We start from the raw sequence: 27,553 nt of genomic DNA, 5'->3' as shown, positions 1-27,553 counted from the left end.
GTGTGTTGGCAGCAGATCCTTTGAGACCTGTTGGCTGCAAAGTGGGGTACCAACACTTTCCACAGAGGCCAGATCATCACCTTTAGCTCTTCTTGAGCCATTCCTGAGAAGTTTTTGTGGTGTGGCGGGGTGCACTGGGAGGGGGAGTACTTGGTCTGCAAACAGCAGGTACGGGTGGGTACCTGGTCTTGGTTTGGGCTGGTGAAGTACATCAAGTGGCATCCACATAAATGCCAGGACCAAAAGCTTCCCAGCAGAACACTGCATTGTAACAAGATCAATTTTACTCACTCACCCGCCAGTGGTTTAATGTTTCGACTGACTGGTGTAAGAACATAATGTACGCAGTGTACTTCATATCAGTATACTAATTAAGTATCCGATTTGAGACACAGCATAACTTTCACACTGCTCATTTTAGACAGGCCACCGCCATAAAACATTTCTTTTGTTTATGTCATTCACTGTGCGTTTACATCCTTGTTAGTAAAGGACTTTTTTCAGTGTCTAAAATACATTTTGTTGCTGACGCTGTGCACAGCAACACACTCCTTAGCTTCAGTGTCAGACTCCTCTAAACTGACATCTACTGTATGTAATACACCGACTATAGATGAGAACCTTATATGACCCCACATCAAAAGATACAAACCATCCCTTTAAACTTCACTTCAGGCAGCTTGTCTTTTGTCTATCTATGCACACGCACACACACACACACACACACACACACACGTATGTATATATGTAAATGTAAGATAACAAAGACCCTGACACATAAACATGATTTCTGTGCAGTTGCAGGTGAAGTTGTTCTGATTCCTCGATCAGAAATGCTTCCTACACTGCTTAAAGTGCTGGATCAGGTATCTACGAATATGCAACTTCATGCACAGATCCAGTATCCCGGAAATTAATTCTTCTTTGTGGCTCCAAAAAAGTACAAAGCAAGTTGCGCTGTGCAGCCACTAGGGGTGTGCCATATTATCGTGTTCACAATAATAACGGTATACATTTTAATATCATATAAAAAAATTCATATTGTGATACTCGCAAAATTTCGGCTTGTTGACATAATGATGTCATCCTGTTACCCACGGCAACAACAAGCATGACTGAAAGTCAAACTATTACGATTCTGTGGTGGATCCAAAAAGAGGAGCGGCTTCAGTAGTGTGGAATAAACTGTGGCGTCCTGAATGTTTTACTTCTCTTAGCGCTCAGAGGGAACTCAGTCAGCGGCTCGTCTGGCAGCAGCACAGCGTCTCTCTCTCTCCTCTCTATTGATATTGTAACAGAATCTGAATCTCACTCTGAGTTACTGTTGTTGTTCACAAACTAAAGAAATGAGAGATCAGTTTTCTTTTGTTTTTACTGAAGATTTGAAGCAAACTGTGAAACTAGATCACTGATTTTGTTGCAATTCTATCTTCTTAAAGTAATAATAAAATATTTTTTACTAATGTGTCATATCGTCAAGGATATTATCCCAAAAAATATCCTGATATTACTTTAGAGCCATATTGCCCACCTCTAGCAGCCACAGGCAACTACTGTTTTATAGACCCTTTTACTGTTAGTACAGTATGACATTTTTTGGTAGGCGGGGCTTAGCTGGAGGCAAAACAGTTCTCCACAGACATTAGCTAGCGCTAGCTAGCAAGTTCTGTTGTCTTGTTTTAGACAATGGAGGAAGATGATGTGAGTGGTGCGTTCAGAAACACTCATTGTGAGTGTGGGAGCGCACTCTGACACAAACTGGAGCGTTGATAAATTGGGAGCGCTGTCTGAATGTAGCGTTGGGTTATCCAGAGCAGCGCACTCTCAGAGTGGCAGAGCGCACTCTGGACACTCTGTCTGTGGAGACGGAGCAGCAGAGCGCCGAGCGGAGTGAATGTGTGATTAACTTAACCGTTGGTTCATTCATGTAGAAATATAACGCTGCGTTTCTTCCACCAACAGGGCTCTCATTTTAGTGTAGAGCGTCAGACTGAATTTACCAACGCACCATGTCAGGTCACTCACTCTCCGGGACCGCCAGTGTTACTTGAATAAGTAAACACTGACCAACGGGACCAGACTGGCCGACCCGTATGCTCTCACTCAGTGGATGGATGATGTCACAGGAAGCCAATCTTACAAAGGAGGACCACACTTGTTTGTTTTGCTATGGAAGCTAACGTTAGCTAATGTGCTAAAAAGTTAGCGTTCCAGAGAAATCCAATATTCCTCTTAATCCCTCCCCAGTTTCTGATGAGGTGGACATGATAACCCTTAATACACATAACCTTATTCATCCCTACAACAGGAAATACTTTTTCCCTAACCTGATATGAAGTGTGCGCTGCACATGTGAGCATTTTTGATGATGGCCTCCGTCCAGTCCTTTGGTCTTATCACATTTAACCATAGTTGTCTTTGTTTTTGTTGACGGGCAGTGGCGGCTGGTTTTGAGCCATGACTCCTTCTATTCTGGCTCCCAATAACACAACAAGACAAACACATTTTAACACTCCTATGTAGCCTACAGCCCTGTGGGGGAGAGGCAGCTGCACCTCCAGCTGATAAACTGATGTCATCATGATGTCAGCTCTAAAAGGGTCTAAAGTGGAGAAGAAGAACTAATTTCCGGTAAATAGTGTAAAATTAACTGTCAGCAAAATGTCCGTAATTTGGCATTAGTTCAAACTGAGCCATGTCGTACAACGATATCAATCATTTCACATCCACACAGGGTCAGCAGTATACAGCTGTTCTTTTTTTTTTTTTTTTAAAGCAGTGGTATAACATTGGTACTCAGTGTGCAAGTTTAGGTATCGGTAAGAAAAGAAGGATATCTCTAGCAGCAGGAATGACACAGAAATGCTAACATGAGCAAATGGACAGTATGGGACACAAACATGGTGACTTTGCTTTGACGTGATCGTCCCTGCAGCAGACTGCTCACACTCACATCACACATACCTCTACTCTGACTCAATCTTTGGACTCAGACCTGGAATTGGCTTTTAAATTACGCCCTGAACTCCGTCTGGTGTAAAACTGTTGACACATGAGATCGCTCTTTGTTCACACACAAAGACAGGACCAACAGACACACGTACAAATGGACGTGCAGAATAAACTATGCTCCCTGTGTTTTTGGAAAATGAGTGATTTATTCAGATGAAGGCATGAATGACAGAGAGGGGGGGTTCTCTGAAGTCTGTAGCAGCACTGATGGATCCTAAACACACAGTCCATGCCACACGGACACAAAGTACACATCACCAGAGGGAAACAAACGCTGAACAGGCAAGGAGAGGACACACACCAGGAGATCAAATGGAGTTGTTGGACTTTACATTTGTCTTTCAAAATAATTTCAATTCAGATAAATAATTTAGGCAATAAATAGTTCCCCAACACACCGGGGAAGTATAAAACCTATATAAAAATAGAAAAGGCATAATAGTTTAAATATACATCTCAACAATTGTCTTGCTTCCTAGTTCTATATAAAAAAAAAAAACATGTTTTCTTGCAAGTCTAAGCAACTAACAGGTTTGCCTCGAGCAATTTGACATTTATATGAATTCTCCAATCACAGAAGATATTCAGTGAGAGACACAGTGGTGTAGCCCTCTGTAGGTTAGCTAGCCGCCAGCTAGCAGGACAGTAGTTGAGGGATGTTGATGAATTTTTACAAAACATCTGGATTCAAGGTAGAAACGAGCTAAAACCACAAGATGTATTCAAACAAAGCGTTAAATCTGCACAGGACACAACGAGCCTGTGAGGTCTGGTTTCATATCCAAACTTCACAGCATCACTAGTTTCAGCTGACGGCTTCACAGCCGCATCAGCCCGACCTCTGACCTGTCACTCAGAGTGCAACAGCACAGGAGGAGCACCACCCAAACATGACGAGTTTAGTCCTTAAAAATAAAATCTCTATTTAACATGCAACTTCAACTGCATCAGAAATGTGTCTCACTAACCTCCAGGTAAAGAATAACACAGTAACTGCAAAGAGCACACGGAGCACAGAGGTGTCATAACCACGTCACACAGAAATCAATGTTTGAATACAACACAACCCACACCTGAGGCTACTCCTCGAGTTTAAGCCATGCAACAGCTGCACACACCCACACAGGTCAGATACAAACAAGCATTAATGTGTCGTCTTTAACTGCAGCTCAGAAACAGGCCGCAGTTCGTCACCTCAGAGCTCAGAGGAGAACTGTGAACAGAGACAACCGTCTCCTCTGTGGCTGCTGCAACTGTTCTCATTCCCAGGTCATCAAACGCTTTGTCAGGCCCGCACACGGTGTAAAAAAGACAGGTCCCTAAAAGTGAAGCCAGAACATCCTAATCGCCCCCTGGTGGCTGGCTGCAGTACAGGACATAAACCCAGCCAAACTAAAAACTTCACACACATCAGATAAATTTTTCCCAAAGACGGTTTCTGTCATTTCAGGTAGTTCTTCTCACTCTGCTGTTTGTTGAGTTGTTAAGTTTGGTTTTAATTAGTCATTGGATGCAATAAATACGGGTTGTGACATCACGATTGACAGCTGTGTGTGTAAATCGGTGTGCTTGCGATCAATGGCGCTGCTTGCAGCTGGGTCAGAAGCGTATTTGGGCGGGAACTCGACCCTGCGGAGATCACAACCAGGATATTTTGGCTTCATATTTGTACAGTGGGAGTAAGGTGGAGATGTGTTGTCCACCTTTATATAAAGTCTATGGTCACGCCCCTCGGAGTCTCATAGCGACACACAGGGAAACCTTTAGTGTGTGTATGTGATGCACAGATGAACGTCAAGCAGTCGGGGTTAGGTTTAGAAAAAAGATCATGTTTTGGGTTAAAGAGTAACTGAACCCCAGAGTTTTGGTTTAAATGTCTTTAATGACAGGCCCACTTGCTCCTTCGTGCCGGGCAGAGGAGTTGCAGGGGCCGCTGGGGTGTTGACTGGTGATGGAAGCTGCACCATACATGTCACCTGTCACCAGATAGACCAACAGGAACCCAGTTTGAACCAGAAGAGGGCAATCTAGATGCATATTTATAACACAATATGTTGTAGGCCTGCTCCCTAATAGTCGACCAAAAAGGTCATTAGTCGGCAAGATTTCAGTGGTCGCTTAGTCACAGAAAAAAACAAAAAACAAAAGTGAAACTCTATCAGGAGCTGCGCCTTGTCAAAATAAATCCAAACCTATATGACTGGACCATGTGTGACTTTAATGTGAAAGGACAGACACAGGAAGTGTCCACGCTCAGCAGTCAGACAGGAGTCAGGTTAATTTCCAGGGCTGGTACCTGCGGTTATTCCACAGGCTAGTTAATAACATGTCGGGCAGGAAATCCAAAGTGTGGGATCATTTTGAGAAGGTGAAGGACGAACCCAAGGTGATATGTAAACTCATCTTCATTGGTCGACTACAAACATGACGTATCATCTGAAACATGGAAGTAGCTACATGCCCATTAGCCCACAGCGTCATTAACAGGCGGCTCGCTCAGTGTGTGACGTGCACTTGTAGATAAAATATAGGCCTATATTAATGAAGGTTCATTAGTACGGTTTTGTATTTCTCTGTAATGTAGCACAGTGTTAACAATGTTACTGATACTATTCTTTCTCACACCTTCAACTCAAACCACCAGCACTAGTTTTTTGATAAACTACTAATATATAAAACATTCGTATAGGGAGTAAAAACTGACCTCAGGCAGCTAGATTTCTGACCCACTTCTCCAACTGGCCGAGTGAAAAAAAACATTAACGTTGAACCCTTATGTTTTTGGAAAGAGGTCTTTTTGGGCCACGTGACACCACACGACAGATTTAATTCCACTGTTTGCCCATCACTAAAATTGGCTTCAAATCCTGGAGCACTTCCTGGGGGCCTGGACGTAGGTATGTCAGTGACGTAAGTTCAAACACTGATCTTTGGTTTCACAATGGGACATGAACTGTGGTCGCCTGGATGAAATTCCAATTTCATTTAACCCATCCACTCACCCTGCCTGGACTTTCTTGCGCTTTTTACTCCCTCAGTGGCTCTCAGAATCACGTTTTGCCGTGGATGGGTTTCCACTGGAGTTAGCTGAGAGCCCGGTGAGTCTAATAAAGAAGCGTCAGAGTTTGATGCCCTGGGAATGAGAACGGGATGTTTCCTCTATCAGCAGGAAGGTTACGGGAGGTGACTGACTTCAGTTCAGAGTGGAAACACCAGAGAACAAAATGTTCACAGCATCAACGTCCTGCTGAACTGTCACAACAGTCACTAATCTAGACTCTGCCCTCACAACACACACACGCACACACACACTTTACAAACGCAGAGTGAAGACAGATATGTCTAAATGTGCATGTTTAAGTGGAGCTCCTCCTTCTGAACAATGTAAGCTTCTGTACCTTGAACCTTACAGCTAATTCAGGTGTATATATATCACAGACAGGAGATAATACAGACACCCAATACAGAGCAGGGATCACCACCCGTTTTGGTTTGTAACAGTGTGAAAGTAAACCTGATAATGATGTTAATGTTTCCTAATCAAACGTGGCTCTGTCTGTTCCAGCTGCTGCCTGATGTCAGGAGCATCCTGCTGGGTGGTGCAGAGGGGGGGAGGGGGACAGGAAGTAATAACAGATGGATTTGGCACCTATCTGACCTGACTGTCAATGTGCAACACATCCTAACAATCAACTCATATGTGTATTATGTACCACAGCAAACTGATAACATTTCAACTTAAATGAAAATACACCTGTTTCTCTCATTTATCAAAAGGAAAACAAAGTGCATGAACCACAACGTAACACAGGAAGAATCCAGTCTAGCATGAAAACTCTTGCATGTAGCTTGACGTGACTCGTTGCCTGGACATAGTGACCAGGAGAGGCAGCGCAGCAGACATCGCCCTGTAATGCATAGACAAGTTTCTGAGTAGACCAGTCTTGGTTATTCATACTCCACTTACCATAACACCGCCCTGCCTAACTAAGTCTGCAGTGCCTCAGCACCTTCAGTAAGGCTTGCTGTCATTCTTTGAGCGCTTCAGCTGCACCTTCAGCCTCTTCATACCGATCTGGAAACCATTCATTGACTGGATGGCCGCCTGCGATGACACGGGGTTGTCGTAGCTCACGAAGCCTGGAGGAGAAATAAAAACACTTGAGTCAGAAGGGGCACACAAGATTCGTTGCTAGATGTGGGAGGTCGTATTAGAGGCTTAGTATCTAAGATATATTTATTCTTAAACTCTGTCTGCAGAGTTTTAACTCCTGGTAACAGATGGCAGCAGGTTAATGTTGCGCCAAAATGCCGTGAACTCACCAAAACACTTGCTGAGGTTTGTCTGTTTGTCGATAAAGACTTTAGCAGAGATGACGTTTCCAAAGGGCATAAACATCTGGAGCAGGTCCTGGTCTCCGAACTCCTGGGGCAGGTGGTAGATGAACAAGTTGGCACCTTCTGGACCTGCCAATCAACACGTGTGTTTTACTAAACATACAAACAGTAAACACAGAGATATTTGAACAATGTATGACTCAATAAATTCATTAAAATGGATGTGGAAATCTGTGTCAACAGATTAAGAAGATGAGGCAACAAACTGAACTGTTTGCTAAACCGCAGTCTGCCAATCTGAATTTCCACATGAATATTTTTTCCACCACGTGACCCCCGGGGAGCTTTGTAGTATCATGTAAGAATTTAATTATAAAAATAAATGAATGAAATCAGAGTATGGTTTATAGAGGGACTAACATTGTTTATGGACATGAGTTTGTTTTAAAGCTGTTGACATGAAGGTGGTGATGTCTTACCAGTGCTGCGACTGTCGCTGGCTGACGCAGCAGATTTAAGACAAGACAGAATCCTTAGCAGAAGGTGAGATCAACACACAACACACACACACACACACATCTCTACCTATCTCTACACATCTCTACCAACCCACCCATGACACTACTTTAAATAACGGTAGGAGTCGAGCACTGAGCATCTTAGCTTTTCTGTCTTCTGTCTGCAGAGGGAGTCTGTGTCCAGTCTCCGGAGAAAAATGTTGGCATTGTACGTTTCTGCAAACTATGCACATGTTACATTTGTACGTTTCATATGAATCTATCAACATTTTTACTACTACTACACTGCTACTTCTAGAGTGACTTTGGGGGGTGAAGGCGACAACAAATGGCATAACACCTGGGCTGAGATGCCTGCCAAACTGCAGACCACTGCTGAAGACCATCATCAGCGAGTCACTGCTGTGTTTCCAGCAGCTTTTTAGGTTTTAAATGTGGCTGTTTTCAAGCAACCCGTCTGTGTTTTTCCATCAGCGTCTTTCACTCTCAATTTGGGTGTTTTGTAGTGACCCATCTGTTTTTTTCCAGCCGTGATAGTGCCACGAAAAGAGGCTGTTTTTACTGAGACGTTGCTTCTTTTCCAGCTGCGACCGGCCCCCCAAAATCAGGTATTTTAAGCCAAAGCATGATCTTTTCCAGACCATAATCAAATGCTTTTTGTGCCTAAACCAGTGTTTATTTAATTGACGAAAACGAAACGATGATGAGCAAAAAATAGATCTTCATAAAAGAAACTAAAACAAAATCGATGATTCATTTTCGTTGACGAGACGTGACGAAAATGTTTGTGGTGGACTATCGGACGTTGAAAGCCAAGAACAGCCGTGCTTGTACTTATCTTCAAATACCACATGAGCGACTGGTAAACTCCAGTAAATAGTCTGCACCAGGATGTTTTCGTTGGAGCAAGTTGTGAGCTGTAATTCAGCAGTAAATAATCAGCCGTGTGTGTCTGACTGTGGATGGTGGAGCTGCTGAATGGATTTGTGGAGTTTGTTAGTTGCAGTGGTGGCTATTAGCAGCTAGCTCCACTCGCAGACTTCACAGCTTCACCCCGCAGGACTCCACTCAGTCCGGACTGGAGAAGGTTTGTGGGTTGATGGTGTCTGACAGGCAGGTAGGAGGCTCAGTTATCTGTGAGTGTAGCTGTGCTGTAAGTAAACAGTCTGAACTCAGATCAGTTTTCTCTGACAGAGATGAAAGTTTAGTTTGAATCACCAACTCTGTGAGAGGACACTTGGGCTGTCAACGAATATTCTAAAGTCGAATTTGAAAAAAAAAATGGACCTTCGAATGTAAAAATTGATATTTGATTGTGGAGAAAAAAAACAGACCAGAAAATAGACCAGATGCCGAAATGATCGCTGCAGGGTGCGAGCCGGCCACGGAGCTGCGCGGCGTGGCGCAGCCGGGGTGGATGACACAGTTGGTTAACATGGGCGCCGAAAGGAAACTGGCTTCGCTTCGAGGTGCTTCTGCGGGCGGTGTGGCCTAATGGGTCAGAGAGGGGGGGGCGAGCGAGAGGTCCGCGGTCGTTTATAACGTAATGTTATAGATAACTGTTTTATGTGTTTTAATGTGTAGGTATGTAAATGTTTTCAAAGACGTTTATGTTGAAATAAAAATACCTACAAGTAATTATGTTTCCTTGTATTAGTTTGCCCTCTTGTGGACATAATGAGGAAAAAAAAAAATATTCGAATGGTTCGAACCTATGAGTTATTTTTAGAAGGAATATTCGAACGTCATTTTTGAGCACTTGTTTCTGCTTCTTAACAGTCAGATGGATAAGTCAGAGTTTACAATGAACCTGGGGACAAATCCTAGTTGTGTCACATTAGTTATTCACACGTTAACCACAGCGCCTGCTGAGACAAAGTTTTAACTGCATAATAATGAGCAGATGTAAAGTATCTTTGGATTTCAGAAACGTACAGTGCCAACATTTTTCTGGCCACTGGGTTGCTATGGCAGCCTATTGAACAGGCTCAAATGTTAGCCTGCAGCCCGTGATGTTTTTGTGTTTGTTCAATTTAACTCCAACACTGGACAGAAGACAGGAACACTGTGAAGCATGCTCAGTGGTTGTACAGTAAACAGCTCCAGCTCTCTTTACATTTCTATACCCCCTCCAGTCACCCCCATGTCACCTCCTTTTTGTTAAACCCACCTTCCTTTTGGCTGCCTGCAGCTGAGACGCTCTGCTGGGACAGCAGGCTCTGGTTATACAGGCTGGGGAGCGCAGCAGCAGCGTACTGCTGGATGCCTGAGTAGGCCTGGCTCAGTGCCTCCATGGTGTTTCCTGAGCCATTAGACAGGCCTCCAGAGCCGAGGCTGCCGTTCAGAGCCGCCATGCCTGCATCACAGTCACATGGTGTGATGTAACAATAGTTTGAAAACACAGTGACATTATATGACATCTCCTCTTTCAATCTTAAAGACAAAGCTTTACATTGAGCGTTCAGCCTGACAGTAATCTAATGAGTGGACGTGCACAGGTCCAGCTGTGGGTCAGTACCTGCCAGAGAGCCCATGTTGAGTCCAGCTCCAGCACCAGCAGCCAGAGACTGCAGGGCCCCCAGAGAAGCCATGGGGTTGACTGATGAGTTGCTGCTGGAGGTTGGGGAGGAGCCTGCACAGAGAACATTCACTGTTAATGTCATCATAAATAACATTATAACAAACATGATGTTACAGTGCTAAACGACTCTAGTAAGAAACCTCAGTGTCATTTTAAATTGTGATCTCAATTGTAAAGCTCATTTTAATTCATTAACGAATACTGCATTTTATCATTTACACAATATAGCTAAGGTATGACCTCTACTGAACCATCAAGATGCTGAGAAGCTTGTCCATGCTTTTGTTTCCAGTTGTCTTGATTATTGTAACACCCCATACACCGGCCCACCTAAAACTGCCATAGCAAAACCACAGTACATTCAGAACGCTGCTGCTGCCAGGGTTTTAACAAAAACTAAAAGGAGAGACCATATAACTCCTGTTCTACGTAACCTGCACTGGCTCCCAGTATCTTTTAGAATTGATTTTAATTTTTTTATATACTTTATAATAAAATCTAAAAAAATATATATAAAAATATAAAAACTAAAATCCTTCTTTTGGTTTTTAAGGCTCTTAATGGCATCACCCCCTCCTATATTATAGATTCTCTATCACCTTATGTCTCTCCACGAACCCTGAGATCCTCCGCAGCTGCTCTTTTATCTGTTCCTACTGTCTCTACAAAAACCTTTGGGGATGCTTCATTTAGCTACCATGCTACCACAATATGGAACACTCAGCCTTTAAATATTAGACTTGCTGGCTCAGTGGACAGTTTTAAATGATGACTCAAAACATATCTTTTTAATCTGTTTTCATATTTTTTAATTACTTGATTAATTAGTTGATTATCTCTTTGCTTTTTGTCTCTGCCGCTGAATTGTAAAGCACTTTATATACATACAAATATGCACTTTATATACATATAAATATATACATATACACAATAAAGTAAGTATATATAAATGTACAGATGTTTCACAGTGCGGACAGAATTCTATCAATATTGGTTTATGTGCACCTAGTGTGTGTACCTTGACTATGAAACAGTTCTGTAGTTGTAATTTTTTTTACCTGAGCTTGTTAGTGCACTTAGTGGGCTGCTAGATGTCGTCATGGCGCTGGAGCCTGTGGGCGTGGCCTGTGTGGCAGTAGCTGCAGCTGCTAGAGCAGCCAGGTTCTGCATGGCATTAAGACCTGACAGAAACACAAACAGTGACGTTAAAGCTTGCGCTCACCCTTCATCTGACCGTTCTGTATATATAAACTACAATTACCACCATGGGTTGTACGTCTCTGCACACACGTCAAGTTTCTCTTACAGTTTACATCCATGTCTGTGAGACATGGACGCTTCAAACCCACTGTGCCCCCGACAGCTCAGAGGATCTTTACAATCAGCACAGTTTCAAGATTAGAGTCACCAATTCAGTATCTGACCAACTGTCTACACTTCTCTTCCTGAGATATGACTTTGAATAATGGCCCGAAAAGTTTATATATTGACCAAGTTGCAGTCTCAAAGGAAAGGTGATTTTCTCCACACAGTGAATTTTGTTAATAACTGCAATCCAAGTCGTCCTTTAACGGGGGACGAGCCTGTAGCCACCTCTGTGTGATGGCTTTCTTGCTTGCAGCCAAAAATACTTTGTACAGGTATTTTTCCTGGGTCATGAGATTGTCTGGGGTTTTGTCCAAGTACAATATGACAAAAGAACAATCAACTTCTATTCCAAAGATGTTCCTTCTAAGTGAACTTCTGTGCCAAATTTGAAGAAATTCCCTCAAGCTTTCTTTGAGATATTGCATTCACAAAATGAGATGGATGCAAGGTCACAGCACCTTTGACCTTTTGACTCTTGATCATCAAAATCTAATCAGTTCATCCTCAAGTCCAAGTCAAGCTTTGTGCCAAGTTTGAAGAAATATCCTCAAGGCCTTCTTAAGATAGCACATTCACGAGAATGAGACAGACAAGGTCACAGTGGTCTTGACCTTTGACTTATGACCACCAAAAACCTATTAGTTCATCATTGAGTCCAAGTGGACATTTCCTTGAGGCGTTTTTGAGATATTGTGTTCACAAGGATGGGATGGACGGACGTTTGGACAGACAACCCGAACACATGATGCCTCTGGCTGCAGCTCTCGCCGCCGCAGAGGCATAAAAGCAAGTATATAAGGAGGCGTTCTCTTCTGGAGTTTTACTGGCTGTGCAGGTTTGACAAATGACATGGACCTCTTTCAGACCCAGAAGCCACTAGTGTGATTATTATTCAGCCAACAACATACTGACATACTGAACTCTTTACCTTACATGACATCATGATAGTTCATGGTGCCATGTCTGTGTGTGTTTCTGAGTGTGTGTACCTGAAACAGGGTGCAGGTTGTTGAGTGCGTTCCCCGTGGAGGCCGACTGCTGCAGTAGCTGTAAGTAGAGCTAAAGCCAGGAGATATGAGAAACAACATGCTAAAGTGGAAGTGACGGGGAAGTTTAAACTGAGGAAACTGCTTCGTCAACAAGCTGATCATTAGGTTGAGCACAAACAGACACTCACTGCTAGGTACTGAGGCCCCAGGCTGTTGAGCCCCGTGAGATTTCCCCACATGGAGGCAGCACTGAGCTGCTGCATCTGCTGCTGCAGCTGTTGGGCCATGCGCTTCTGCTCCTTGTCCTTCTGAGTGTCTGCGAACTTCACCACGATGGGCGACGAGCAGCCCTGGACACACACAGGAAATTTTTATACTCTGACAGTTTGACGTAAACACTGTGCTTCTTCGAATGATTTGTCACTGTAATATTTCAACAGTAGAGACACCGTAATCCACCACTTTTGAAATCAGGGTCACAAGATCAAATGTTATTTTTCGTAAAGAAGCTGAGGTTTACCTCCATGGTCTGGGACTGGTGCATGGACTTGATGGCTGACTGGGCCATTTGTCTCGCTGTGAATGTCACAAATGCACAACCTGCAGGAGAGAAACACGATGTGTCACGACTCTGAGAGGAGACTTCTCTGAGGAAAATTCTATCTTGTCTGCACTCTGCCTCACCTCGGCTGAGTCCATCAGGGCCTCGAAGTATCCGGCACTCCTCTATCTGTCCGTACGGTGAGAACATCAGTCGGATGTCGTTCTCGTTACATTTCTTTGAGATCATTCCGATAAACAGCTTCCTGTCCTCCACTGCTGTATTCAACACAACACAACATCAAACACACCTGCTCTGTGTCAACGTAAATGGTGCAACGTTACGTTCAACATGCACATGTGTGTAACTGCGGCTCTTTTACAAATGATGTCATCAGTATGTTGAGTTAGATTCAGGACAAAATCTGAGGTCTGGGATCACAACTTTTTCAGGTCTGCCTGAAAACACCGTCAGGTGCCCGTATAAACATCAAAACCGGTTTTGCTTGCTGTGATCAGACTGGACGTTAACAGATCCTTCCTACAGTACAGTAATGTGATGTGTAATGTAAGTGACAAAATCCACACTTCACCTTTGGTGCAAAAACATATTCACATGATTTAATTTACTCAGACTGCCGAAGCCTCAGATTAGCTTTAGATCAACTTTTAAAATACTTTTAAATACTGTTTGGCACTGAAAGAACTTCAGGGAGGATCTTTAAGTGACCAGTTTGAACAAGAGGAATTATTACAGCACAGTGTTTCAGACGTCATCACTGTTGATTTTCCTTGACTTGCAATGTCCTGTATTAGGTTCCGAAGCTTTGCTCATTTTCTCAGCAGGATAAAAATGTTTAAAGGTCACATCCACACTACTTTGGATAATTTGGATGATGCAGCGCTTCAGAGTGAATACACTTATGGTTCAGGAGAACCTGTATTAAATAGGTACCAGTTCCTGACTGGTCTTAGTAAATGATGCCATTCAACAGTTTCACCCAAATAATGACATTCACAAATTACATAATTACAACTGTTTGATGCATTAAGTTTTTTTAGGGCTGTCATTACAGAGTTGTTTGCTGGTATCAAAGGAGACAGAAGAAAATGATAGAGAATTCTTACCATTGTTTTTCTCACTGTCAGCCGGCTTCATCTGGATCGGGTGGTGCATCTGAACAAGACAACAAAGAACACGTTAGAACTTATACTGCTGACTCGTGTGCTGTGTGATGACTATCAGTGATGTGAGCAGTAGGTTCAGAGGTTAACTTCCTCTTTAACCTGGTTGACTATGTGTAAAAAGTCTCCCTTTAAAAGTAACTAAAATAAAGGTGAAATTCTCCGTCTAGCTGCTTTTTTTCCCCCAGTAGATAAGCACATGTGCACGGTATGATAACCATCAACTTTTACATCATGGTATACCTTAAAACCCCAGTATTTATGGTTTGCAAACGTACAATGCTAAAATTTTCATCTGGCAGCTGGGCTGAGTGCAAATAAGGCAAATTTGTCGTACCACTGACACTAAGTCTTGAGTTCCATATCCAAGGCTTAAACATGCAAAATAATATGCAAAGCTAGTTAAGCCCTGAGCTAACTCCAGTGCACATGACAGATTTGTAAAGCCGGACACTCCACGCTTGGTGTCATGGAGTAATTCTCTGTCATAACATAACTAAAAGATTAAAATTGTTTGGCTGATTTCCATCAAATTTCACGTGCTAAATGACTAATACTGCTTTACCTTTCCGTCAGAGAGCCGTTCCAACAGAAGGGCAGTTAATGGCTTTAGTTCCTCTTCTATGCTCTCGTCAAAGCCACCAGACTCCATTGACAAAAACAGTCATTTTAGCTCACTGAACATGGAGGCTGCTGGTGTACCACTGCCTCGATCAGTTAGTTAGTTTGTGTTATTGTGTGACTTTGGTGAATCCGAACTAACCCTGTGAAACGCCAAAGTTACACAATAACTCAAACTAACTCACAGATGGAGGCAGCAGTAGACCAGCAGCTCCTGTGTTCAGTGACGTTAAAACACTGTTCTTCTCAGTTGAGTCTGGCTTTGAAGAGAGAGATATTATTATGGCTTCAGTTTCCCGTCAGAAATCCTGTCTGACGGTAAAGTAAAGCGGTGAAAATATTCTAAATACAATGTTCACTTAAATGGCTTAGCTTCTGTGTCAGACTCCTGCTTCTCCAAACTGGGGGCGTGCCAACTGACATCTACTGTAGGTAATAAACTGACTGGAGAAATACCTCATACAACCCCACTTCAAAAGATTCAAACTATTCCTTTAAATACAAGAAAGACAAAGAAATAATTCCAACACTGTTGACACTTGGACTCCTAACGACAGACCTGCTCGCTGCTGTATCAGCTCAGACACTTCATGCATCCCACCTTTGGTTCAGCTGTTAATGACCAACCACAGAGAGGAAGTCCAAAGCTTCCATATGAACCAGCATGCATTGAAAGGTCAGATGAAAGAGGCTGTCACCTACCCCTGGAAGAATCTTCATGTTGTGCAGAGCATTCTGTGCTTCCAAGGCTGATTTTCGAGTATAGTATGTTATAAAACAGCAGCCTGCCGGGGAATGAAAGACACCTTCTGTCAGACACCTGACTCAGCACATGTGCTGTGTAAAACTCTTATATCTCTGGGCAGTTGCACCACCAGGTCATTATGAGGTCCTCACCAATCAAAAACACTATTAATAATATAACTATTAAAGATATTACCTCCAGAATTCACAATGATAATAACTACCAGAAGTACCTGTTAAATAATCATGATATGATGTTAATATGAAAACAAGGACTTTGTCACATTAAAAGTGTAATTAGTACACTATGACCCCTTCTTCACCAACAGCTCTGGTTCTGTTCATGGTTCATGGAGACTTGGTGCTATCTGGCGAACCAGATTTGAGTGGAAACACTGTGATCAACGATGTGTCATCAACAGAGGGCGCTGCACAACGCATAGAGCTGGGCGATATGGCTTAAAAAAATATCGCAATATTTTTAGGCTATATGGCAATACACGATATATTTTGCAATATTCTGACATCTCTAAAGCACTGTAGACTACTGAAATACAAAATTATTAAATAAAATAGAATAAAGTTAAATGAAGTAGCTACTGTCATAAAAAAGTTAAATAAAATACTGTTATATCTAAGTGAAATTAAGTACTGTTATGATAAAGTGATATTAAATACTGTTAGATTAAAGTTAAATAATATATTGTTATGATAGAGTTAAATAAAGTACTGTTATAATTAAATAAATCAAAGTGGAACCACTGGTGCTTTTATTTTGACGATTCCAGCTCGTCTCGGGCCACAAGTGTTGATGTTTTTGCTGTGAACTCGATCAGTTAGCTGTTAGCTGTTAGCAGTTAGCACACAGTTAAACTGTTGCTGCTGCGCCTTTAAATGTGAGGATTTATTCACTGTGACATTTTGCAAGTGGTGCTTCGTGGTCACAAAATGTGACTGAATAAAAGCAGTCTGGATCCCTGAAGATGAGAACACACTTCACCTGCTTACACACTATGACTCAGGAGAAAGTGGTCTGGACGGGCAGAGGGGTGTGTGTGATAGATCATGTTTATGGGTCTCGCTGAAGCCAGTCTCATGCCGGTGGCTTAAAAAATAACGTCACCATTTATATTTGATGTTTGTGATATAGTCATTTTATACAACCCAAGAAGAACAAGCTGCGATACATCATGTATATTCGATATATCACCACACCTAACAATGCACTGTGGAAGTAGACAACAATAGCATAATCACAGATTAAATTTATCACCTGTGAACTTTTGTTCTATTTGGAAAGATATTTGTTTTTCCCCAAAAAACAAGCATAGACCAGCTGTTACTGAAACCACTGCATACTCTTTGATCATTTCTGACTTTACTTCTCTATCCTCTTTCTGACCTGTAGAATGTGACACACCCACTGACGTCACCATGGTTTGAACTTCAGGTCAAGGAAAACCTGGTAATTTTTGGTTCCACCTGGGAACCAACTTTTTGGGTTGCAAACGGTTTATTTTTGGTTGAAATGCTCTGAACGCTTCAAAATTAGGTGCAGGTACCAGAACAAAACCAGTTCCATGTTGGTGGAAAGGGGTCTGTGTATACTAAGGTCTAGTAACTCATCTTTGAAAACATGTTTTTCCCTGTCCTTATACACCTGAACACACACAAGAAAATGGGCCAAAAGATTCTCATGTCTAAAAACTACTACTTCTAAACTACTACAGGTTGAAATGAAAACAGTTACTGCAGGCTGACCTTTGCTCTGTGGTGGATTCTGGCTGCGGTCTCGGAGAACATTTATCTCATAAACTGCTCCATAAGGCTCAAATAGTTCACGAAGCTGCTCCTCAGACCAGGACCGTGGAATCTGTCCCACAAACATCTTAATGGCATCAACATCTGGTTGGTCGGGGTGGTCCAGAGACCCATTCATCTTCTTCCCACTGCAAAGACAAATACCAGAGCATTAGATGGAGACCAGAAGCACGTTATATACACACAGTACATATTCACATAAATACGACAACTCAACAACAGACTGCTGGATCTTCAGTTGCAGATTGTTCAGCAAAACAAATGTGCAAGAAAAACTTATGATTATCTACGACATACAGCCCAGTCGCCACAAGAACATGTTGGCATTGTACGTTTCTGCAAAACATGAACACTTCACATGTGCACATTTTGTATGTATCATATCAACACTCCTTTGGTGGTATTTAAGCTGATTTTGTCATCTGGAGGAGGACAAAATGATGGATGGCGTGTCATGAGGGGGTTTGAGACCAACAATACAACAAAACCAGTTATGTTTTAGTGAGTCATCGCTGTAATTCCTTCAGCTTTTTATGCTCCAAATGTGGTTGTGTTTCAAATGGGAATAGTGGCATGAACAGTTGTTTTTACCGAGATAACGCTGCTTTTCCTGTCAGTATTGTGCCCCCAAAACCAGGTGTTTTAATGCTGCGTTCACATGGAATCAGGCAGACGGAGAACAGTTTCCAGACAGCACCAGACGAACAAACAGTTCGACAGAATGGCAGGCTGGTAGAATGAAATATGCAGGACAATATTTTGCAAAGGTGTCGAATTGTTTACAAAGACTGTAATAAAGCATGTTAAATAAAATGATTTTATGTTTAATATTTCACATAATTTTTCTAGTAGGGCTGAACGATAATATCAGCATATCATCTTTTTCTTATTGTGCACAATGAATGAATATCACATACACTGAACAGTGTTGTATTTCATGTCTCCATCTGCAGGTGGACCGTCACGATAAGAGTATTCATGTATAATATGATGTTAATTCCACTACAGAAGAGACTTGATGATCGCTAAAATTAGGTGGGGAAAAAGTGGACATACTGAGAGAGGTATTGGTCAATTAAGTTGTTATATATTGGATATCAGCAAAAAATCCAATATCGTGCATCCCTATTTTCTAGCAATGTCCAGTAATTGTGCAGATGTCCACATTTTTTTTCGTGTGTGAAGGAGCTACGTAACATCTGGTTGTAAATTCTGTTGCTAAGGATGGCAAAAAGTTCAAATATTTTAACTTTGAATGTCAATGCATCTTCCGTTAGTGTTACCAGTAATCTCTCCCGGCCTCACCTAATTTTACCGTCCTGCTCTCATCCACGAACATGACATCAACTGTGCCATCTACCATCTCCATGATTCCATGTGAACACAATTAAAGCCAAAACTTTATCTTTTCCTGACCATAACTAACCAAACCACCATAACCACAGCGTTGTTGAAATATAAAGTTCAGGATTTCAGCTACATAATAACGTACAAATCCAATGTATTCATGTTTTGCAGAAACGAACAATGCCAAAAAAATTTCTAGCCATCAGACTGCGTCATAATAACAATCACATATTGTACCTCTAAGAGTAATTATATGAGGATGCTTATTACATACCAGGCAATTGTTCACTGTCACATGCACAAACAAAGAGAGATTGAGGTCAACATCTTTGTTTTTCTTTGTACAAACACAACATGATATTTATTAATACATAACAACTGTAATATACAGATTAGAAAAGACATAAAACGCCATCATAACAACAAAAGCTACAACAATGTTGCTGAAGCCTTCTTGAATTGCTGCAACATCTCTGACTGTAGTTTTTGTAGCATGTTCCAGTAAACACTGCCTTATAATACTGCTGTTATATTATGTCATGCTACTTATGTCATGACACCACCTCCCAACAACACGTCTTCTGACACTGTTATGTAGATGGAAAACAGGCTTTCAAACTTTTACATCCCATCAAAACTTTGCTAGTTTCTGAGTATTCCACTTTCAACTTGCACACTTTAAACACATTGTTCACTCTTAGTGATAAAACAATAGTTTGAGTTCTTCACACCAACAGATGTCAACCTCAACAGCCTTGGCTGCAGAAAGACGCCACTTAAAACCTGGCGTTTTGACTCTCACTGCCGCTCTCTCCTGTTATTTGCAGCCCTGTCCTGTTAACTCAAACCAATCATAATCACAGCATCCTTGCATCTTTTCACTGCTCTCTGTGAAATACATAGTAGACTTCATGATACTGGAGATTGTGCTTTTGTCATTAAAGGGATACTCTGCCAATTTTCAACCAGCTTTGTGTCATAACAGTGTGGTCAGTATGTGACCTATGTGAAACTGCAGTCCAAAGCAGAGGTCACAGTGAAGAGAATGGAGCTAACCTTTAGTTATGTTTTACTTGTTGACATAACAATGCAACGTTAGTCGACCAGAAAGGTCATTAGTCAGCAAGATTTCATTGTTCGCCTCGTCACAGAAAACAAAAAAATGTGAAACTCTATGAAGAGCTGCGCCTTGTCAAAATAAATCCAAACCTATATGACTGGACCATGTGTGACTTTACTTTGACAGGACAGACACAGGAAGTGTCCACGCTCAGCAGTCAGACAGGAGTCAGGTTAATCTCCAGGGCTGGTACCTGCGGTTATTCCACAGGCTAGTTAATAACATGTCGGGCAGGAAATCCAAAGTGTGGGATCATTTTGAGAAGGTGAAGGACGAACCCAAGGTGATATGTAAACTCATCTTCATTGGTCGACTACAAACATGACGTATCATCTGAAACATGGAAGTAGCTACATGCCCATTAGCCCACAGCGTCATTAACAGGCGGCTCGCTCAGTGTGTGACGTGCACTTGTAGATAAAATATAGGCCTATATTAATGAAGGTTCATTAGTACGGTTTTGTATTTCTCTGTAATGTAGCACAGTGTTAACAATGTTACTGATACTATTCTTTCTCACACCTTCAACTCAAACCACCAAAATATATCATTTCATCATTACATTCATATCAGAAACATGCAGGAGACTAGTCCACTGATGGACCCCGATGACGACTGTTGGTCCACTGGGAGAATTCTTTGTCGTGGGGCAGCCCTACTCATTTTACAAAAGTGGAAGTCCAATCCGATGACCCAAAATGCTTTTTAAAGCGAGGTGTAAAGGAGGTCTATGTTCACTAGTCAGTCTTTAACTGTGTTCACTGCTGTCTGGTGCAGACCAGGTGGTGTACAGTGAGTTTTTTCACTGGAAACAGCTGCTGGTGGACGAACGGTTGATGAGAACAGTGTGACTGATCCAAAACAGTAAAGCTGTTCTCAATCATACCAAAGGAGAGGAGACTGCACAGTTGGTGATAATTCACCTTTCACATAAACATATAGTTGTTGTTAATATAAAAATATTGGCATATTGGTTTCCCACACAAAAATTTATTTCTGGCAGCCTGCCACAATATCAAACCTGACCGCCACATAGTGATTTTCTCTTTGTGGAGCTGCATGCCTCGCTCTTGCACTCTCGCTTACTAACACAATTGGGTGCATTCCTAAATAGAGCACAGTCTGGCACAAACTGGACCACTGGTAAATTCAGAGCACTGTGGAAACGTACAGTTTGGTTATTCAGAGCACCACATTCGGACTGGCCGAGTGTACTCTGGGCACAGATGCTGCTGCAGAGTGCCAAGCTCCAACCGTTCATTAATTCATATAACAACAGAACGTTCTATTTCTTCAACAACAGCACTGTCATTTTAGTGGAGGGCATCAGACTGGATTGACAAACACACCTACAACGGATCCATCCACATCTATCGTTATTCCAACCTACTTCAAATGAAACTGGCTGCGTTTCCATGTAAACCACACACTATGCAGTCCCTCCGCCAGTGGCAGTGTCACGTCTAACTTGTGTAATGGCAGCAACAGAAGGTTTGTGCCCCTCCAGCCTTACCACCTACCACCACAACTATCATTTAATTCTGTGGGAAACACACGATGGAGCTACAACGAAGACCCTTCATTACGCTGCCTTTGCTTTTTTACACAGAACTGCACAACACCGGCATAATGCTGCCTCAGTTTGGGATTTAAGATCGGATGTCGGCCTTTGGTGAGCGAACGAGGCGTGACGTGTGGCACAACAGCTTCGGCCTCTCGTGTGACAAAGAACATAACGTGGCAGGCAGTGTATTCTAAGCAACCATGACATAACATGATACAAACAATCATTTACAGTCCCTGTTATATGATTTCCTCCTGTGCTCAGAGGGTAAGGAGCTCCAGGACCTAGTCGTCTCCACAATTTGCTGTTCTTCTTCTTTGAGTTAGCTGCTTACTGCATTTTAAATCTCCCGGCAGAGGGTCACACACATAACATGTCAGCAAAATGTCACACCCATCTGTTCCTGCATTAATTCGGCACCAGCACTACCTCCGCTACCTCCTTAAAGGTGAGACAACTCTGTCCCCCCGTTCCACGATTGTGCCTTTTACACAGACAGCAAGCAGGAATAATGACACGACATTTCCACCTTTAATGGGCAGTTTAAAAGGGGCTGCTGACTGATAAATGCATCTTTCAAGACTGACATGAAGCAGAATTAAACTACGTGCCAACCAAGAGAGGAAACACCTAACTTAGTGTGTCACCTAAAGAACATCCATCCAACAAAACATGCAGAGTTCAGGCCTTTACACTGTTACACATCCACTGAAATGAACATTAACTAAGCCTGTCACAAATAACCACTGGGAGCATAACATTTTGTGTAACTGCAATTTTACAGTCTAGCTCATTGACTACTGATGTCAATATCTGATCTGCAATAAGACTGTATAAAGGGCACCTATTATATGTTTCTGTATTTTATGTCTTACATAGTGTTACAATGATGGATGTTCATATTAAACATGGCCAAATTTTTTAAATACTGATGTAAACATATGTAGATGTAATCCCTGTGAGCACAGACCTCAGACTGCAGAACACTCTGAATAACCTGTTTACAACATTTCTCTGTTCTGGCTACAGTATGATGTCATAGTGTGCCAGATTTATACTGCAAGTACTTACGTTACATGGTCTACGCTTCTACATGTAGTTAGCATCATGATGCTAACATCAGGGAAACATGATGCTAACACCAGGGAAACATGATGCTAACACCAGGGAAACATACACCAGGGAAACATGATGCTAACACCAGGGAAACATGTAATCTTGGTTGCCAATAGCCCCTTTTCCACCGCAGGAACTTTTATCATTTACCCGGGATTTTGAAAAACCTTGGCGCGTTTCCACCGAAATTACCTGGGGGAAAAAACTTTCCCTCAACCCCAAACTTTCCGTGAAAAAAGTACCTAGTAGGGGGGGGGCTGGACTTTTCAGATTCCCTGGAATTCTTGAGAGGCGGGGCTGTGTGCTGAAGAACGCTGCTTGCAGTGTTCCGCACTTCCTGGCATGGGCAGCCGCTGCAAACTTTTTTTTTCATTTCCACAAGCTTCACTTAATTTGTGTTTTGATTAAGGATGGGTACCGAAACTTGGTACTAAATTAGCCCCGGGGCTAAATGATGAAAGGCCGTAGTATTGATAAGCACTAAAGGTATTGGTTCTTTGGTGCTGGCACTGAACTCCTCCACACACATACACACGCGCCTACACGACACCGTATCCAGTGAACAGCTGAGCGGTCCCGGTGGAAACGAAAGATAACTCGAAAATGACTCGAGTTGACGGCAGCTACACTCGTTACTGTGAGTGACATTAACCCTTAGCGAGTAAGAAGCCAATACTTTATCAATACATGTGTTCATCAGCATGAACATGTCAACATGTAGACAGCAATATTCAGTATGCTCCGCCCACAGTCTCTCATCCACCGACACTAACGTTATGTCTTACACAAGGACAGCACACTAGTTCAGCAAATTGTTACTAATAAGCTCAAATGACAGCTGTCTGTATGGAGACTAACTTAGTTTGACACTTATCGTAAAATACTTTTAGACTGAGCTGCTGGCTGAGACAAACAGCCCCAACTCTCTACACCTGCATGTAACCAGCCAAGCTGGCGGAGCTAAATACAGGACACACGCCGGATCATCGACGTCATCAGCCTGATTTGAATACATTTTCTGGAACATTGAGGTGCGGTGGAAACGTAAACCACACAGAATACCAGGAATTTTTTTTACCAAGGTAAATAAATTCCTGGAAATAAAAGTTCCTGGAAATGTTGGTGGAAAAAGGGGCTACTGTGGTCATTTCTCTGGAACATGTTCAGTCGTGTTTAGAAGCTTTTATTAGTGATTTGTTTCAGCTAGAAAGTGCCGCTATTCTCCGTTACAGCCTTTCCCCAGCTGCAAGTCCACCACTAACGTACTAGATTGGCCTGCCTGCAGGCCAGACCTGTCCCTCATTGAAAATGTATGGCACACTATGAAACGCAAAATATGACAACAGAGACCTAGGACTGTTGAACAACTTAAGATGTAGATCAAGCAATGAATTTCACTTTCAGAACTTCAACAACTAGTGTCCTCAGTCCCCAAACACTAACTGAGTGTTGTTAAAACAAAAGGTGATGTCACACAGTGGTAAACATGCCCCTGTCACAACTTCTTTGGGAACATGTTGCAGGCATCAACTCAAAATGAATGTATCGTTACAAAAACACCTGACTTTCCAGGCCTGGAAAAGGTGACTGTGACATTTCATGGCTCTTCCAGGTTTTCCATGATTGTAGGAACACTGCAACAACATCAAACATGTCCGTATACACCAATGCAGTGAAATAACTTTCAAGGGAAATATGCTGAAAGACTATTTTGGGAAATAAGAACACTGATGATGTGGTCATGATGACTGAAGTGGGATTGTTCATTTTAGTTTGTTAGAGCAGTTTATTGAGCACAGAACTCTGAGTCACTGTTTCATGCAAAGATAATATGCAAAGAATCAGAGGCAGACTTCCATAAGGACTCAAAGTGATTATCATCTGAATCAGTCAAAACACAAAACCAAACCTTAAAGGAAGGCGTGTTGAAAGGTGCCACCCTGACACTCCACTAGGGGTGTTACCATCCATCTATCTGGATCTTTATATTGATTCAACGATCAACGATCCAACATCATCAATGCAAAATGAAAACATTGATCTATATCATCATATTTAGTATACGCCGTTATTTTGATATTCTGTGTCACCATCAGACAGCAGCAGATAGATAATGTCGAGCAGCCAGGAGAAAGACGATGACGATGTTTATTCAGGAATAAATCAGCAGTGTGGAAATATTTCAGATTTTGGAGAAAAAACGCGTCAACAGACAAACTGTTTATGCATGCCGTACATAAACAACGCTGCTACGAGATGAAACACGACGTAAAGTTACCTGCCTTGTCGGGCATCTCATTCCGCTAACTCCTTGTAGCAACATTAGTTGCTGTTTCAGTAATGTTGGGCTGAAAAAACATGCATGCAGACTGAAATTCAACTCTGCTGTTCTATAGAGAGAAGCTGTGATTTAAACCAATGGTGAGTAACAAAAAATATACATAATACATGGAACTTTTTAAGGTATGAGCAGAAGAAAACTCTGCTAGCCGCTAAGCTAATTCATGCAATGTAAAGGTGCTTAGGCTAACAATGGGTGACAAGCAAAAAACAAATGTTTCGTCTGTGTAGCTTGACAGTTTTTTCGGAGAAGTTAAATGATGTTACTGTTAATCTATGTTTATGGCTGGTGGGAGACGTTTGCCTTCAAGACTTCGAGCCAGATAACCCTGAAGTTACAGGAAACAGTTCATGGTTTGGGTTAAAATATAATCATTTCTTCCAGAAAGGTCTCTGACAGAAAACCCTGAAGGTTAACTTATTCTATGTGCTATTTAATGTGTGTTAGTGGAGTCAGTTTACAATAATTTATATTGCTGATGTGTTGTTATAGCCAAAAACAAAAATGAAAGGGGTGTTAGCTTCTTCTGTAACAGACTGCGTTAATTGTGTATTTAATATCGCCTCATATTGATCACAGGCCCCTGAATTGCATCAAATCGAAATTGTATCGTGGCAGACTTTGTAATATCGGCAAATATGGTCTCGTGCAAAGAACTGATGTAATATTGCATCATGATGACACTTGTGATTTACACCGCTACGCTCTACAACACAGCTGCTCCTGATTATTACTAATTAAATACAAAATCACAATAAAGACTTTAAAAATGACCGATCTGTCCAAGCTGGTTTCCAGAGACACACGACAACCTTAAAAAAAAAAAAAAAAGAAAAACCTTCAAAAGTGAAGTTACTTACACAGGACTAGAGTTCAAAGAGCAATGGTCCACCATCATCTCAGGGAGAAAATCCAACTTAAAAGACGCCATGACGGCAAAATGTGTTTGTTTCTTTCCTTCTTCTTTGAACACAACACGACAATGAAGCTAAACTGACGCAGCGATCAGAGGGTGGTGGTAAACTCCAGATCGAACACTTGTTGATAAGTCCTGCTGAAGGTTAAACTGAGGCAGCCGACAGCGCACGAAAGGCAGAGAAAAACAGTGTGCGGCGACAAACCAATCCACATGGAGAACCCGTCCACTGGAACATGAACACAACAAACAGAACTTGGCCGAGGAGTCGCCTTGGTTTGAGATGGAAGGAGAGCACAAATGACAGACACAAAGTGACAGGCCTTCAGGTCGGCTTTCCAGGCTCTGGGACTGGGACTGACAACTGCATGGAGATCATGGAGGGCTGCTGGGATCACTGGGGCCAGAGAAAGTAATGGCCATTTGGGCTCCCACAATCAAAGTGCTGATGATCCACGGCCTTTGTGAACATTTCTCCTAGGCCAGCAGATCTAGCTGCAGCGTCAGATAAACAGGGTGTCAGATTGATGGTGATAAGGCCCAGTGGGCAGAGGGAATGAAAGAGGGAGTGAATAGTGCTCCCCAGCCAGTAGCTAATCCCCGGACTAGCCACACCAGCGGCTAACAATTAGGTTCCGGCCTGAGGGGGTCTGTGTTTACCCTGTTGTCCTGCAGGCTGCACTGGTTTGTGTGTGATTTGTGTGTGTAAAAACAGAGGGCAGCCGATGTCAAATGACACTGGCTTTGGTCTTTGTGTGCAGCCCACTGTGCACACACACACAAACACACACACACACACAAAAATACACACACCAATGGAACGAGGTGGACTCCAGGGATGTATGGAACAAAACAGTGGAGTTAATATAGCGCAAAAATAAAAAAGTTACACAAACTAGTGCATATTTATTTTGCAACATGACAGCACTCAATTATCTCAGGATGCTATTTTCCTAAGACCACAAACAAGTCAGTGAAATAACAAGAGCGTCTTTCTAAAAGCTTCGAACCAAATCTCTTTTATGGAAAGCTTTACATCTATCATCATCTCAGGGTATTAGGGACTGTTCATTATTTATGACGGGGGAGGATGTGGTGCAAAACAGGGGACTTTTTTGGGCTAAGGGGAGGGCGTACAACTTTAAATGGTTGTATTTTGTATTCATTTTTGCCCCATTTCCACCAGGCAGTCCTGTATGTTTCTGTTTCCACTCTGAAAAGTTGTGGATGGTACCAACAGAAGCGTTCCTTACTGTCCCCATGTTTGGTCCCCCCTCTGTTGGGGTACCTAGCACACAGATCTGGTACTAAAAGGTGGAGCTGTGAACACTGCAGTCTGATTGGTCAGTAGAGGACGGTCACTCTGCTCAGGGCTGAGTTGTGTCTGGTTTTGAGGCTCATGTAACCACTGTTCATACTGTGGAGAGTTTTA

General features: G+C 42.3%; 1 protein-coding gene across 14 annotated transcripts in view; it reads right to left on the bottom strand.

Annotated features, from left to right (window-relative positions):
* The window catches only part of LOC126393455 (CUGBP Elav-like family member 1), a 377,556-nt gene that overhangs the window by 343,533 nt on the left and 6,470 nt on the right, over positions 1-27,553 (bottom strand). For 3 of the 14 annotated variants that reach the window (XM_050050348.1, XM_050049676.1, XM_050049743.1), the window contains 12 exons: positions 17,658-17,845; positions 15,855-15,937; positions 14,475-14,523; positions 13,327-13,625; positions 12,995-13,156; positions 12,807-12,876; positions 11,508-11,630; positions 10,387-10,500; positions 10,039-10,224; positions 7,830-7,850; positions 7,336-7,479; positions 6,980-7,152 (listed from right to left, as the gene is read on the bottom strand). In XM_050050348.1, coding sequence (XP_049906305.1) covers positions 7,025-7,152; positions 7,336-7,479; positions 7,830-7,850; positions 10,039-10,224; positions 10,387-10,500; positions 11,508-11,630; positions 12,807-12,876; positions 12,995-13,156; positions 13,327-13,625; positions 14,475-14,523; positions 15,855-15,937; positions 17,658-17,835 — 1,557 coding nt within the window. In that variant the 5' untranslated portion in view covers positions 17,836-17,845 and the 3' untranslated portion in view covers positions 6,980-7,024. Of the gene's footprint in view, positions 1-5,637; positions 7,153-7,335; positions 7,480-7,829; positions 7,851-10,038; positions 10,225-10,386; positions 10,501-11,507; positions 11,631-12,806; positions 12,877-12,994; positions 13,157-13,326; positions 13,626-14,474; positions 14,524-15,854; positions 15,938-17,657; positions 17,846-26,065; positions 26,512-27,553 lie in introns of those variants that run through there. The other 11 variants (XM_050050510.1, XM_050050422.1, XM_050050099.1 and 8 more) reach the window with 11 other exon arrangements.

Source organism: Epinephelus moara, chromosome 1 (assembly GCF_006386435.1).
Source record: "Epinephelus moara isolate mb chromosome 1, YSFRI_EMoa_1.0, whole genome shotgun sequence".
In the NCBI taxonomy this organism is placed as follows: domain Eukaryota; kingdom Metazoa; phylum Chordata; class Actinopteri; order Perciformes; family Serranidae; genus Epinephelus; species Epinephelus moara.
This window is presented reverse-complemented; position numbering and strand designations above follow the sequence as displayed.